At 49.7% G+C, this 15,256-nt stretch overlaps 1 protein-coding gene across 1 annotated transcript in view; it reads left to right on the top strand.

Moving 5' to 3' along the window:
• Positions 1-15,256, top strand: part of LOC127586944 (pecanex-like protein 3) — an 88,407-nt gene that overhangs the window by 54,056 nt on the left and 19,095 nt on the right. Inside the window, exons 23-27 of the mRNA XM_052044977.1 lie at positions 4,443-4,551; positions 6,903-7,032; positions 9,992-10,050; positions 11,623-11,838; positions 13,014-13,267. Of these exons, the coding sequence (XP_051900937.1) occupies positions 4,443-4,551; positions 6,903-7,032; positions 9,992-10,050; positions 11,623-11,838; positions 13,014-13,267 (768 nt within the window). The remainder of the gene's footprint in view (positions 1-4,442; positions 4,552-6,902; positions 7,033-9,991; positions 10,051-11,622; positions 11,839-13,013; positions 13,268-15,256) is intronic.

Raw genomic sequence — 15,256 nt, 5'->3', positions numbered from 1 at the left:
TGGGATTGCTCTGTGAGCTAGCATGGACTTGGATGGACCTGAAAGGCCTTGTATGTTGTAAGGATTGGAGAAACAGACTGAAAGGGCTGAATGGCCAACTCCTGCTGCTGGCTTCCACCTTTCCTCATATTGTGATTGAGGTTTTAGGTTTTCTGAAGGAATAACCAAGGGTGTTGCTTTATAGAATATAGAAAACCTACAGCACAGCCCACAAAGCTGTGCCGAACATGTCGCTATGTTAAAAATTACTAGGCTTACCCATAGCCCTCTATTTTCCTAAGCTCCATGTACCCACCCAAAAGTCTCTTAAAAGATCCTATCGTATCCGCTTCCACCACCGTTGCCGTACTCCACATACTCACCACACTCTGAGTAAAAAACTTACCCCTGACGTCTCCTCTGTACCTACTCCCCAGCACCTTAAACCTGTGTCCTCTTGTGGCAGCCATTTCAGCCCTGGGAAAAAGCCTCTGACTATCCACACGATCAATGCCTCTCATCATCTTATGCACCTCCATCAGGTCCCCCCTCATCCTCCGTCACTCCAGGGAGAAAAGGCCGAGTTCACTCAACCTGTTTTCATAAGGCATGCTCCCCAATCCAGGCAACATCCTTATGAGCAGAGATTGACTGAACTGTATATTAGAGTTCAGAAGAATGAGAGGAGGTCTACTGAATCATGCCAAGTTCTGAAAGGGCTTGGCAGGTGCGGGGAGGGTGTATCTCCTGGCCAAGGAGTCTAGGCCTAGGGGCACATTGTGAGAACAAGGGATCAGCCATTTAGGGCTGAAATGAAGAGAAATGTTGGTGTTGAGGTAGAAGATCAGACACGATCTTACTGGACGGTGGAGCATGCTCCAAGGGGTGGATGGCCTCTTAGGTTCTTGTGGAAAAAGCACGTTCAAAGCCTGTGTTGAAAATGTTTCTTTATTTACAGAACAACTCCGTGCCAGCGTTAAATGTCAGCCTGGCTGGATTTGTTTTGCTTTAAGGATGCCCATACACACACCGCTCACCAGTCCCATTCGTGTAAGGGACCCACTGGTCCGAGGTGTGACACCAGTTGGAAATGGCAGGAAGAGCAAAAGGTGTTTGTGATTACAAGAAGGAAAATGAAGTCCTGGGCTTCACTTTTTATGGGGCAGCTCTTTCACCCTGACTCCAGACTTACTGACAAACAGCCTGCTGGAGGAACTCAGGGGGTGGAGCAGCATCTGGAGTCGGGGAGAAGGAATTGTTAACGTTTCAGGTCGAGGCCCTGCATCAGGACTGATTCCTGATTCAGGAGTGAGTGCTGATTCAGGGCTTCGATCCAAAACATCAACAGTTCCTCTCCTCTCCCCACAGAAGCTGCTCGACCCACTGAGTTCCTGCAGCAGATTGTTTGTTGCTCCAGATTCCAGCATCTGCAGTCTCTTGTGTCTCCTTATCTAGGAATGCCTGTGGAAATCCTGGTTCCCAGCTCTGGCATGGACCAAAATCAGCAAAAGAAGTTGATGGTGCCTCTGTGCTAAACTGGTCAACTTCAGTATCTTTTCATTTACTTGAGAAATATACATGGAAAATTTTTATGAATAAAATATGTAATACCATTCAAGCCAAAATTTTCATCACAAGTCATGTTGCTCTAATTACTTAAACGTATGCATGACGTTATCACTGGAGCAAACCCTTGTGGGATTTCATAGGGGGTTGCAGCCACTTAGTGTGCAATGGCGGAAGGATCTAAAAAACTGGTAAACTGGTTTATTATTGTCAGATGTACTGAGGTACAGTGGGGAAAAAAAAACTTTTGCATGCCATCCATACAGATCATTTCACTACAACAGTGCATTGACGTAGTACAAGGGAAAACAATAACAGAATGTAGAATATCGTGTTACAGTTACAAAGTGCAGTGCAGGCAGACAGCAAGGTGCAAGGGCCATAACGAGGTAGATTGTAATAGATCAAGAGTCCACAAACTGCAGCCCTTCCCCACAGAGCCTTGCACCCAGCTCCAGCGCATCCCTCAGCACATCAAGCTGAGAGAGTGCTGGTTTGCAGCTTTCCTCCCTTGCATTGGAAGACTTGATTCTGTTAGGAGTCCAACAAGGCAGCCTGAACCTCCTGAGACTTGCCAGCTCTCAGGCTGCCTACTGAGCCCCTGCCAAGAAAAACCTGTACCAGCTCAGCTGCCCACATTCAAATGAATTGAAGAAATCAGCTGCCGGGAGATTTATTCAAAATTTAGTTTACTTTTAGTGATTTTAATTCATTTTTAATATATAAATGTCTCTTTAATATTTAATTGTTTAAAAAAATGGTTGAGTAATTTTTTTCTTTTATTTTAGCGGATCCCATGTTTCTGACTGTGAAGTTCACACATTTCTAAGCACTCTGACAGGCACTGGGACTTAGACTGGGGTCTCGCTAATAGTTAAGGCTGTTCTGTGAATGCAGCTGAGAGAACCCTGGGCCACAACTGATGGGTGGGGAGCTGGAGTCCCAGTGGAACACACAAGAAAGCAGGAGCAGGACCAGATCACCTGGCCCCTTACTCCTGCCCTGCCATCCTATATGATCGTGGCTTATCTACTCCCAGGCTTCTCCTCCTCTGTGCCAGATCCCCATAGCCCTCAATCGCCTGATCTTCCAAAAATTTACCTACCTCCACTTTCAATGCTTCTAATGAGCTATTTCCACAACCCTCTGGGGCTTCACCAGCCTCTACAAGAAGTAGTTGCTACGCACCTCAGTTTTAAATGAGCTTAAAACATGTCCCCTTGTATGAATTTCTCCCACTAGTGAAAGGCTGCACTGGAGTCCACACTGGAACAACAACGTAGCACAGGGACAGACAGCCAGAAATCTCTGGGCAGTGGAAGGTCACCATTTGCTTCCAATTTCAATTTAGTTTCACTGTGCAGAGTCTGTAAGAAATTAACAAAAAGGTTTTGTTTTACATAACTGAAGATGTGCAATCTCGCTGAATGCTAATCGAATCCGTTTCCTGAGCCAAATATTAAACCCAAATAAAAAATCAAGCCCTAAGTCTAGAGTTACCAGGACAAGTCATTCGGCCTTGCCCACGATACTGGTGCTGGGCTTGAATGGCTTGTGTATTAGAACGTACATAGAACAGTACAGCACAGGTATAGGTCCTTCAGCCCACCATGTCTGTGCTGACCATGATGCCAAATTAAACTAAATCACTTTAGCCTGCACATGATCCATATCCCTCCATCCCCAGCATGCCCAAGTACCTGTCTAAATGCCTCTTAAACGCTGCTATCGTATCTGCTTCCACCACCACCCCTGGCAGCGCGCTCCAGGCACCCACCACTCTCTTACCCCACACATCTTTAAAATTTCCTCCTCTCGCTTTTAAATGTGTGTCCTCTAGTATTTGACATTTTCACCATATGGGGGGGAAAGACAGACCATCCACCCTATCTATGCCTCTCATAATTTTGTCAATCTCTTATCAGGTCTCCCCCCTCAGCCTCTAACACAATCCAAGTTTGTCCAACCTCTCCCTATTGCTAATACTCTCTAACCCAGGTAAACCGCTTCTGCACCCTCTCTAAAACCTCCACATCCTTCCTGTGTTCTGGTGCCTCTTTCTGTCCTTGTACAACTGTACCATCATGACCCACTGCACCTCTCTCCTTTTCTCAGTGTGAAATATTAATCAATCCTTCCTTTCTCAATTCTTCCCCCAACTTTCTCGCCACCTCCTGTCACCCAGTCATCTGTCTCTTCAGTTTCTTTACTGCCACACTTTCCCTCTTTCAACAGTCTGAAGCTGTTAAAGGAGCATAGCTAAAATAAAATGGGTTTGGTTGTAAATTTATTTGAAGAAGCGAAGTTTTTAATTCCTCTCTGTTACTGGGAAACCATTTGAGTGTCAGATGTGACTCGTTGGATAGTACTCTGCCTCTCTCTGTTTCGGTCTCTCTCGCACCTCGGTACCTCCCTCACTGCTGTCGTGAGTTCAACTCCCAGTCCAAAGGCTCAGGCACAGAATTCCCAAGCTGTCACTCCCTGTGGAGGTGCTCTGTATAAAACTGACACCTCTTCATCCCTCTTGTGTGAATGCAAGAAAGGCAATTTAGCAAGACTGGAGACACGAGAGACTGCAGATGCTGGAATCTGGAGCAACACACAAGATGCTGGAGGATTCCCTCGACTGACATTGCAAAGCCGAAGCCAATCATCTGCTCATTATCGCATCACTGTTTGTGAAGCGCAAGTTGGCTTGGCCCTGTTTCCCACATTACACCAGAGGTCACACTTTGAAAATTACTTAATGGGCTGTAAAATACTTCTGGTTGCTGGGATGTGCTGCAGAACTCCATGTGTGCTCTGCCTAATTCTTCAACCAAACTGGTACCAAAGGATCTGCATTGGAGCCAGATGTGTGGTGGGTGTATCACTGACTCTGCCTTCTCTGCTTCCAGCTCTGGGATCTGCTGTACAAGCTACGTTTTGTGCTGACGTACATCGCCCCTTGGCAGATCACGTGGGGATCCGCATTCCACGCCTTCGCCCAGCCGTTCGCTGTTCCCCGTATCCTTTAATCCCTCTGCTGCCGTCAGTTTGTGGCAACTGCAGGTTTTACGATTCGGTCGGCTTCAGCGGGGATGCACGCTGGTGAAACGGGCAACCGCGTGACCGTAGCACCTCGAAGACCATTCTTGGGAAGAATGAGCAGAGGCATTATAAACCAGGCAGGATAATTTTGACATGGATGTAAGAACAGATGTGGCAGGGATTGTCTGTACACAAATTTTTAAGGACAGGTTAAATTGGGAAGGCTGCTTTAAAATAAAGGATGGCATAAGGGCGATGCAGTGACACAGCTAGTAGAGCCGCTGCCTCACAGCTCCAGTGGCCCGGGTTCAATCCTGACCTGCGAGTGTGTAGAATTTGCACATTCTCCCTGTGACCACATGGGTTTCCTCTGGATGCCCCGGTTTCCTGCCACTTCCCAACGAGAGACAATTGGCTGCTGTAAATTGTGTGTAGGGGAGGGGTAGAACCTGGGGGGAGTTGATGTGAATGTGGGGAGAATTAAAATGGGATTAGTGTTGGGTTAGTGTAAATGAATGATTGACGGTCGACCCGGACTGGGTGTGCCGACAGACCTGTTTCCTGTACTATACTATGTGAAATCAGCTGCCCTTACCCAGTCTGGCCCACAAACGACTCTAGTCTGAAGCAACATGGCTGAATCTCAATTGCCCTGTGGAATAGCCTACTAAGCCACTTGTTCAGTGGAGTTAGGGACGGGCGTTAAACGCCAATTTACATCCACATGCCAAGAATGAAAAATGTGCTGACGAGTAAATAATCACTTCTTAAAGTCATCGAGTTATACAGCATGGAAACAGGCCCTTCGGCCCAACTCGTCCATGCCGACCAAGGTTTCTCTGCACATGAGGAGTGGGCAGGGAGACCTGGAAGACCAGAATCTCATGTAAGATTGAGTCTCATGGAAATATAATCAAACTTGATCATAAATTGGGTGAATTTTAGCAAGGGAACAAGCATGTTGACTTCCAATATCACCTCAGCACAATAAAAACCTGATAAACCACCTGTCAGACACAATTCTAACTACAATTGCTGTCAGAATGGGCACATGGTTAATTTAGATACCCTCTGCAACCTTCATAATGGGGGTTAATTAAAGCTCCAACGAAGAGGAGGCCATTCCGCCCTCTTGTCTCCGTTAGCTCTTTCAGAGTATAGTGATCCAATTGGCTAGCCCCCACTTTTCCTCCAATCCCATGCAGATTTAGCCAGCAGCAGCACCCACCCACCCTCTAAAGCATTGGTTTCAATTTTCTTTTGAATGATCTGTTTGAATCCATTTCCATTTCAAAACAAAACACTTCAGAAAAAGATTCCTATCTCCCTACTGGTTCTTTGGGCAATTACCTTCAATCCATGTCTCTGGTTACCCTCCCTTCTGTCGACGGGAAATGGCTTTGCCTTATTTACCCCACTGAAACCCTTCATTATTTTGGACACCTCTATCAAGTCAACTGCAAAGCTAGGAGTAATTCAGAGGCCAATTACCAACTTGGTGATGTGGGAGGAAACCGGAGCACCCAGGCGAACTGACACAGTCACAGGGAGAACATGCAAACTCCACACCGACAGCACTGGTCAGGATTGAACCTTCCCTGATGGTGAAGGACTGGCCAATAGTGATTTACCTAATCACATGAATTAAGTTTCCTGGGTGTGGAGGCTGTTCTGATTGGGTGAGATTTGGTTAAGCTAACATACCCAGCAGAATTCTCGTGGTTGAGTGAGCATCTCCCTCCCCTTGCCAACCCCCATCTTCCCACATACCCCTCCTGCCCCAGGACCTGGTTCATTGTGACGGCCTGCTTGTACACACCATTGGGAGCTACCTTCTCTCAGCTGCCGGGGTCAAAGTTGAGTTTATTGTCATGTGCACAAGTCCATGTGTGCACGGGTGCAGTGAAAAACTTACTTGCAGCAGCATCACAGGCACAGAGTATCAGATAAGCAGCATTCACAAGAAAAGCATAAATTAAACATAAACTATGCACAATTTTTACAAGAAAGAACACAATTAGAACAAAAAAAAATGTCAGTTTTAGTGCGAAGTGGTCATAGTGTTGCTAAAGTGATTAGGGTTGTGCCGTTTGGTTCAAGAACCGAATGGTTGAAGGGAAGTAGCTGTTCCTGAACCTGGTGGTATGGGACTTCAGGCTTCTGTACCTCCTGCCCGATGGGAGCTGCAAGAAGATGGCGTGGCCCAGATGGTGGGGATCTTTGATGGATGTTGCCTTCCTGAGGCAGCACCTCCTGTACATACTCCCGATGGTGGTGAGGGTGACCTTGTCCTTCCTGTGACTTCCTTAACCATTCTCTCCTTTCAGATTCTGCCATGCTTTTTGTGCAGGCTGTGCTCTCGGCCCTCGTCTCCACCCCTCTGAATCCTCTCCTCGGCAGTGCTGTTTTCATCACCTCCTATGCCAGACCGGTGAAATTTTGGGAGCGAGATTACAAGTAAGGACCTCATTGCAAAGACATAGAGATGTGTTTCACAGCACTTTAAGGGCAGTGAAGGACTGGTAAACCTCTTGTGCCTGTACCTGGGGAGCGTTACAGGCAGTAAAGGTGTGATGGACCTCTCTCCACCCATTCATGACTGTAGTCAGGACCAGCGAGGGATGCTTCTTACGCAACCTCTTGCGGTTGAGGATGAAAATGATTTGCATCCATTCCATGTCTATGGATTCTAGGGAGGTCTCTGCCACATCCGCAGACTCTACCACAGCAGGGGAAGGTGGGTTGGTTATTTGGGATGTTGCACAAGCCTTCTGTGGTTTGTGTTTGGCCTCTGTGCCTTCCACTTGTAGCGACTTGAAACGCTCAGTGCCTTCCCAGATCTTGCTTCTCTGTTCTGAGCAGCCCTAGGGCCAAGGATCATTATGACTCAGAGAAGATGTTGTATTTATTTTCCTGGGGATTTTGCAAACATCTTTGAAGCATTGTCCCTGTCCTCCTGGCGATCTCCTGCCTCAACAGAATAGAGCTCTTGTTTTGGGAATGGAATATAATGTATGTAAAGAGGTAATTGAGCATAATTAGAACCTTGATGCAAGAGAAGTTGACCTGGCAGGGGCTCCGTCACTGGGTCACCGATCCAATCAATGGATTTGGAGGATGGAAACGGGCCATTCGGTCCACATTGACCAGTGGGCACCCATCCAGTGGGCACGTCAATGCCCAGGCAAGTGCTGGGAGATGGGATTAATACAGGATGGATGCCCACATCAGTTCAAGTGCTCATCTAGACACTTAAATGCTGCTTCCACCACTCTCTCCGGCAGTGCATTCCAGGTGCTCCCCACTCTCTGGGTGAAAAAGATCCCCCCCCACCCCACCCCCCCCAAATCTCTAAATCTCTTGCCCCTAACCCTAAATCTATGTCCTGGTTTAATGGACACATCATCAGCAGTACCTTTCCAGTGCTTTGAGGTGCCTGCTGTAGATTGTCCATGTGTCTGAAGCACACAGGAGGATGGGGATCAGTGCTCCCCAATAGACCATGAGGGTGAGTTTGAGGTTCCAGATCTTTGAACGTGCTTTTCATTGGCGGCCCAGTGCCTGTGCTGGTGTTCTGGAGACGGGGGGTGAATTTCCTCATCAATGTCTGCACTTAGCGAGAGTTGGCACTGGAGATCCACATTTTTCCAGGGTCTTGTCACGGATCTTGATGTTGTGTGATGGGGTGTGGAGCTTCGTCTTCCACCTGCTTGATGCAAGGACTGAGTGCTTCAATGAAGGAGGCAACAATGACTTGGGGCCTGGCCTCTGACTGCACACACACAGGCATGGTTTGTGCACTGCAAGTGTATGAGCAAGGTAGGGGTAACCTTGGTCCTGGTGTGTTGGAGTGGAGACCTCAAAAGTTGAATGTTCTCCCCCACATCAAGTAGATAAACTCCACTCCAACGGAGGGCTGGTTGAGGTGAGGTGCAGTATTACAGTGAGGAAGATGGAACTGTGGTGCAGTGACCCAGCCTTGCATGATTCCAGTCTGTACTGGGAAGTGGGTCTGTGGTGGACTTGTTGGTTAGAACTACTGCATGTAATTTGTAGCTGATGTACTATGATGGTAAAAATTTCTGAGGGCAACCAAATTTGAGAAGGGAGCTCCATAATTCCCCCCTCACTGGCAGAGTCAAAGTCTTTTGTGATGGGATGGCCCCACAGAGTAGTTGAGTCTGCTCCCCACACTTCCTTTGGTGAAGGTCATGTCTGTTGTTCATAGTGTAGGTGGAAATCCACATTGAGGCTCTGGGAGGAGGTAGTTGAGAAGGACCCTGGCAATGACTTTCCCTGTGGCATACAGAAGGGAGACGCCTCTGTAGTTACCACTGTTGGACTTGTCTCTGTTCTTGAAAATGGTCACAACTACACCATGTCCCAGATCCATGTGAGGGAGGTGAGGTCAGGAGTTTGTGCCAGAAGCCCTTCTCCCCATGTTTCGGAGGTTAAACAGGAATTTTGTTTGCTCCAGAGGCCACCTGTTGGATGGCCTTTAAGTTCCTGGATTGTGCTGAGATTGTTGCTGCAGGATAGAGTCAAGGACACTCATATCAAAGACGGGTTGAGGAGATCTTTGAGGTGTTCCTTCCAGTGAGCACTGACTACCTCCGTCCTAGATAATCTCTCCTCAGTCAGCGGGCTGGGTCCTTGGGTGTTTGAACTGTAGCTCTTTGTGACATTGCTGAAGAATCCATGCAGGATTGTGGTCACCTGCTGCACCTTCTGCCCGCTTTCCACTCACTGTCTGTTCCCCAGGTCGCAAGTGTTTTGTGGAGTAGGCGGAGTGTTCGGGAGCGGTGTTATCAGGGTTAGAGTGATCATACATCCAGAGCATGTAAGCTCAGCCTCAAGTGGGGTCTCCTCACTGTGACCTTGCACCATATTAAACTACACTTGAGTCACTCAGCCACACCTCCCCTTTCATCCTTGGGTTACTGACTTCACACTGACTGCCCACACTGCCCCTGGTTTTGTAACATCACCAGATCTGAAGTTATATTACATTTAATCCCCTCATTCAAATCATTGATATAGATTGTGAACAGCTGGAGGCTCGGTACCAGCGGGAATCCACTAATCACAGTCTCCCATCCTGAAAATGACCCATTTCTTCCTGCCCTGTTTTCTGTCCATTAACCAGTGCTCAATCCATGGCGTGTGCACTAAGTCTGCTTAATAGTCTCTGCTGTGTCGCCTTACTGAAGGTCTTAAAGTCCAACTACACACATCTCGGTGGGTGGGAGTGGATGAGAATGTAGGACGAGTGTAAATGGGTTGACACAGGCTCGACGGGCCTGTTCCGGTGCTGTATCTCTCTATGACTGCCTTGGGTCCTTTGGCTGTAAGTACCAGCCACAGCCCTGCATGGGACCATCAACTGACTTCACTTCTCTCCATATTTCCCATTCAGCACCAAGCGGGTCGATCACTCCAACACTCGGCTGGCCACCCAGCTGGACAGGAACCCAGGTAACATTTGTTCCCCTCTGCTGTGGGCGTGGGAAGGGAGACGTGCAGTCGACTTATGTGCTCTGTAGTTTGCGGTGGCGTGTGTCCCCCTTCGTGGCTCAGCTTTGGACCCAGCTCCAGTGGCTTGCGTGCCAGCAGGTTGCCCGTCCTTGCTGGTCCGAAGGATGCTCAGCCTTCGTGAACCCTGTGGACCTTGTTAATACCCCTAAGTTTTCCCGGCCCACTCCCTGGGGAAGAAGACCTCAGTCACAATGGCCATGTTGGCAAGAGCAGCCACGGAGGGACGGCTGCCTGACAAATCTGAGCGCTGGCAGTTGGTGAGGGTGTGTTCCAGTGGTTTGAGGGGCAGGAAGTGGGAGGGTACGTTAGCAGCGGGTAGTGCTGCTGCCTCCCAACACATTTGATCCTGACCTCCTATGCTGTCTGTGTGGAGTCCACTCGTTCTCCCAGATGCTTGCCCCCAAAGGCGTGCTGGTCAGTAGTTTTAATTGGCAACATAAGTTGCCCCTCGTGTAGCTGGGTGATGGGAGAATCGGAGTAGAGTCAAATAGATCACAGGGGCGTAAGTGGGGGTATGGGACTGATGGGATGGCTTTGAGAGCCAGCAGGAACTGGATGAGCTGAGTGGCCTCCTCCCATGTGGAAGGAGGATATGAGCAAACTACCCAGATTTAAATGGGTGGGGAGACTCCAACCTGCTCAGATTTTCAGTTGGCCAAGGGGTGTTCTTGTCCAGGGACAGCTTGAATTTATACAGGTCCTCCCCAGGTTCCAAACACCTGACGTGCAGACACTCTCGTACGTAGGAGCAAGCAATTGGGAGGCTAGCAGGACAGATTTGCCAGCTGCTGCGGGCATCTTCTGCTGGGTGGGAACGGAGCATTTCCACATGCCTTCTCTCCACACCCCCACTGAGCTGCAGCGGTCGGGGGCTGGGTGGAGCCAGGAGTGCAGAGCGGACTCACTCACTGAATCAGCCTGCTCGCTCCCCCATCACTGTGATCTCCTCTCATTGTTGCTCATTTCCAAAAGAACGGAGGATGAGAGGTGACCTGATAGAGGTGTATAAGATGCTAAGAGGCATTGATCGTGTGGATAGTCAGAGGCTTTTTCCCAGGGCTGAAATGGTTGCCACAAGAGGCCATAGGTTTAAGGTGCTGGGGAGTAGGTGTAGGGGAGATGTCAGGGGTAAGTGTTTTTAGTCAGAGAGCGGTGAGTGCGTGGAACGGGCTGCCGACAACGGTGGTGGAGGCGGATACGATAGGGTCTTTTAAGAGACTTTTGGATAGGTACGTGGAGCTTAGGAAAATAGAGGGCTATGGGTAAGCCTAGTAATTTCTAAGGTAGGGGCATGTTCGGCACAGCTTTGTGGGCCGAAGGGCCTGTGTAGTGCTGTAGGTTTTCTATGTTTCTAACAGTTCTCAGGAACAGAACCTGGGGACTACCTGTACAGAAGGGAGGGGTTGAGGGGGGATAAGGTGGTGGGGGGATAAGGTGGTGGGGGGTGGGGCTGGTGGGGGTGATGGAGGGAAGGTTGGACCACAGCCTAACCCGAGGGGGCTTGCATTACAGGTGCAGATGACAACAACCTCAACTCTATCTTCTATGAGCACCTGACCCGCTCGCTGCAGCACAGCCTGTGTGGAGACCTGCTGCTGGGGCGCTGGGGCAACTACGCCATGGGCGACTGCTTCATCCTGGCCTCTGACTACCTCAACGCCCTGGTGCACCTAATCGAGATTGGCAACGGGATCATCACCTTCCAGCTGCGTGGGCTGGAGTTCCGAGGTATCTACCAAACGTCCCTCCAGGTCACACCCCCCACCACACTGGCCTTAGGATGTGAGCACTGGGACAGGCTTCCCTGTGTCTGGGAGGGGGGGAGGTGGGCTAGAACCGGGAATGGTGAGATGGTGCCCGGTGGTAACTCGCACTCACCGTCACCCTCCCTCACAGAGTCGCACAGCACAGAAACAGGCCCTTCAGCCTATCAAGTCCGTGCCGACCATCAACCACCCATTTATACCAACCCCATTTTATTTCCCCCCACACTTCCGTCAACTTCCCCCAACCTACATACTAGGGGTGCAATTTACAGCAGCCATTTAACCCCCCGTCCCCCCATGACCCTGCACATTGTTAGAATGTGAGAGGAAACCGAAGCACCCGGGGGAAACCCACGCAGTCACTGGGAGAATGTGCAAACTCCACGCACACACACAGCACCGGAGGTCAGGATTGAACTGGGCTTTCTGGAGCTGTGAGGCAGCAGCTCTACCTGCATCTCGCTCCTCCTCTCCCCAGTCAGAAAGCTGAGAACTTGAACCCAGCCTCAGGGACTTCAGCCCACAATCCAGTCTGACCTTCCCAAGCAACACAGTGTGGACTGAGGCACAGCAGACATTAAACCAGGGCCCCGCCTGTCCTCTCAGATGGATGTGAAAGATCCCGTCGCCACAGCTAGAGGACAGGTCAAGTGATGCTAAACGGGAAAAAAAGCCTTGCAAATGCTGGAATTCTGATGTTAAAAACAGAAGAATGCTGGAAACACTCAGCAGGTCAGGCAGCATCTATAGAGAGGGAAACAGAGTTAAAGTTTCTGGTTCGAACCGCTTCATCGGGATGGATGCTAACCTGCCAACCTTTCCTCATAAGCCAACAGACCCATTGCAGGTGTCCAGGGCCAATGTTTAATCCCACAACTAAAATTAGTGATCCAGATATCACATTGTTGCAGTTTGTGGAACCTTGCTGTGCACAAAATAGCAGGCACCTTCCCATTGGTTCCAGCTCCTCGTGTATGGGGGAGGCTGGGACAGGAGGCTAACAGGGAGACGCACAGGGAACAAGAATGTTCTTCGACGCCGGCAACACCTAGTTTGTTGTTTCTCCCCCTTCCTTGCAACCTCGGGAGGTCTCCTTCTGGTTCTGGTTCTGATCCGTGTTTCTCCATCTCCCGACAGGCACCTACTGCCAGCAGCGCGAGGTGGAAGCCATCACGGAGGGCGTGGAGGAAGACGAGGGCTGCTGCTGCTGTGAGCCCGGCCACCTGCCCCACATGCTGTCCTTCAACGCCGCCTTCGGGCAGCGCTGGCTCGCCTGGGAGGTCGCTGCCACCAAGTACGTCCTGGAGGGCTACAGCATCAGCGACAACAACGCGGCCTCCATGCTGCAGGTGTTCGACCTCCGCAAGATCCTCATCACCTACTACGTGAAGGTACCCCCAACGCTGGCTGTAACCGGGCAGAACACCCCAACCATCAGTGTCCTGTTGGGAAAAGAAGCCACCCAGGTTGTGGCAGGTCTGATCCTCCTCCCCACCCACCCCTAATCTGTGGTTCACTTAGAAGCCGCCTGCGATGGGGTTCAAACATTGCGAGGCACTTCACAGAATTGATGCTAAATGAAAATCAGAACAAAATCCCTTGCAAGTGCTGGAAATCTGGAATAAAAACAGAAAAAAATGCATCTGTGGAGAGGGAAAGAGAGTTGATGTTTCAGGTCCAAGACTCTTCATTAGAATTTGATGCTCGCCTGCCAGCCTTTCCTCTCAAAACAATCGGCCCTTTGCAGGTGGCGGTCTATGCAGTCTGCTTGGAGGTAGCTGCATAGGGTGGGTAGGGGCAAGGGTGGGGCTGCTGTGTTTCTCCCCTCCGTGCCACCGTCTGTGGGCAGATTTAGAGGACATTGGATCTAACAATCCTCAGCCCACTTGGTTTTAAGAGGCATCTTAGAGGTTTAGGGAAGGAATTCCAGAGCTTGGGCAATTGGTTTATTATTGTCACATGCAAAAAGCTTTTGTTTGCATGCCATCCAGACAGATCATGACACATTGAGGTAGTACAAAAGGAAAACAGAGTGCAGAGTGTTGCAGTTGCAGAGAAAGTGCAGTGCAGGTAGACAAATAAAGTGCAAGGGCCACGATGAGGTAGATTGGGAGATCAGAAGTTCATCTTTATCATATAAGAGGGTAGAAGCTGTCCTTGAGCCTGGTGCTACGTCTTCTCAAGCTTCTGTATCTTCTGCCCAATGGGAGGCGGGGAGAAGAGAGAATGACCGGGGTGGGAGGGGTCCTTGATTATGTTGGCTGCTTTCCAGAGGCGACTGGGCCGCGTTCACAACTCTGCAATTTCTCGCAGTCTTGGGCAGAGCAGTTGCCACACCCAGCTGTGATGCATCCAGATAGGGCCCAGAGAGCTGGAAGGCACAGCCACAAATAGCAGAGTGAGTTAGATCAGGAGTAGAGTAGGAGGATCCCAGAGGGTTGCAGGGCTGGAGGAGGTTACAGAGGTGGTGAAGCAATGGAGGTACATGTACACTAAGGACGGGAGTCTTGAAGCTGAACCAGTATAGGTCAGCCAGCACAGAGCAGTGTTCTCAGGGTTAGGATAGTTCTGGGTAACTTAAGGTTAAGGAGGATGAATGATGGGTCTCTGACAAGTGGTTGATGGAATAGCCAAGTCTGGTGGTAACAGAAGTGAAGTTAAGTAACACCGATCTACCCACTGTTATGAAGAAGTTGTAGTACAGAAACATTTGCTCTCTGCTTCACACTGGTGTTCACACACCACACAAACCACATCCCTCTCCTCTTTTATCTTTCCACATCACCACTTCCTTCTGCTCCTTACTCCTCAGTGTGCTTATCCAACTCTGCTGCTCTCCACCACTGCAGAGAGACAGCGTGCTCAGATCACAGAGATTAAGGGGGGGCTTCTCTTTCTCCACCCCTTGGAAGTGAGAAATTAAAGCAGAAAATGCTCAAGGTTCTCAGCAGACATCCCATGGTGTTTCTCCTTCCAGGAACGAGAAGCTGACACACTCCTTGAGACCCAACTGGGGTGAGGGGGGTGAAAACTGCCGTTCTAAGCAGCCTGGGCTAGCATGGTGATGCCTGACTGGCCTGTTCCAGAGCTGGTTACATCGAGAGACTATAACGTGGTGGTGGGACACGGTCCAGCATTGCCTTTTCTAGGTGATGGGCAGTGAATGCCGGCCTCGTGCTAAAAGCATTCAGCTGCCTGAACCTGAAGCCACTGCCTTCATTGAGGCAGCGAAGCTCTGAGGGAGAGGGGAGGGGGGCCTGGAACTCCCAGATATCAGAAAGGCAATGCATAGGGAGTACAAAAATACATTAGGAGATAGGAGCAATATAGGCCACTCAGCCCTTCGAGCCTGCGCCATCATTCATTAAGATGATTGATCT

The sequence above is a fragment of the Pristis pectinata genome, chromosome 38 (assembly GCF_009764475.1).
Source record: "Pristis pectinata isolate sPriPec2 chromosome 38, sPriPec2.1.pri, whole genome shotgun sequence".
Classification (NCBI taxonomy): Eukaryota; Metazoa; Chordata; class Chondrichthyes; order Rhinopristiformes; family Pristidae; genus Pristis; species Pristis pectinata.
Note: the sequence above shows the minus strand (reverse complement) of the source record. Positions and strands in the feature narration are given on the sequence as shown.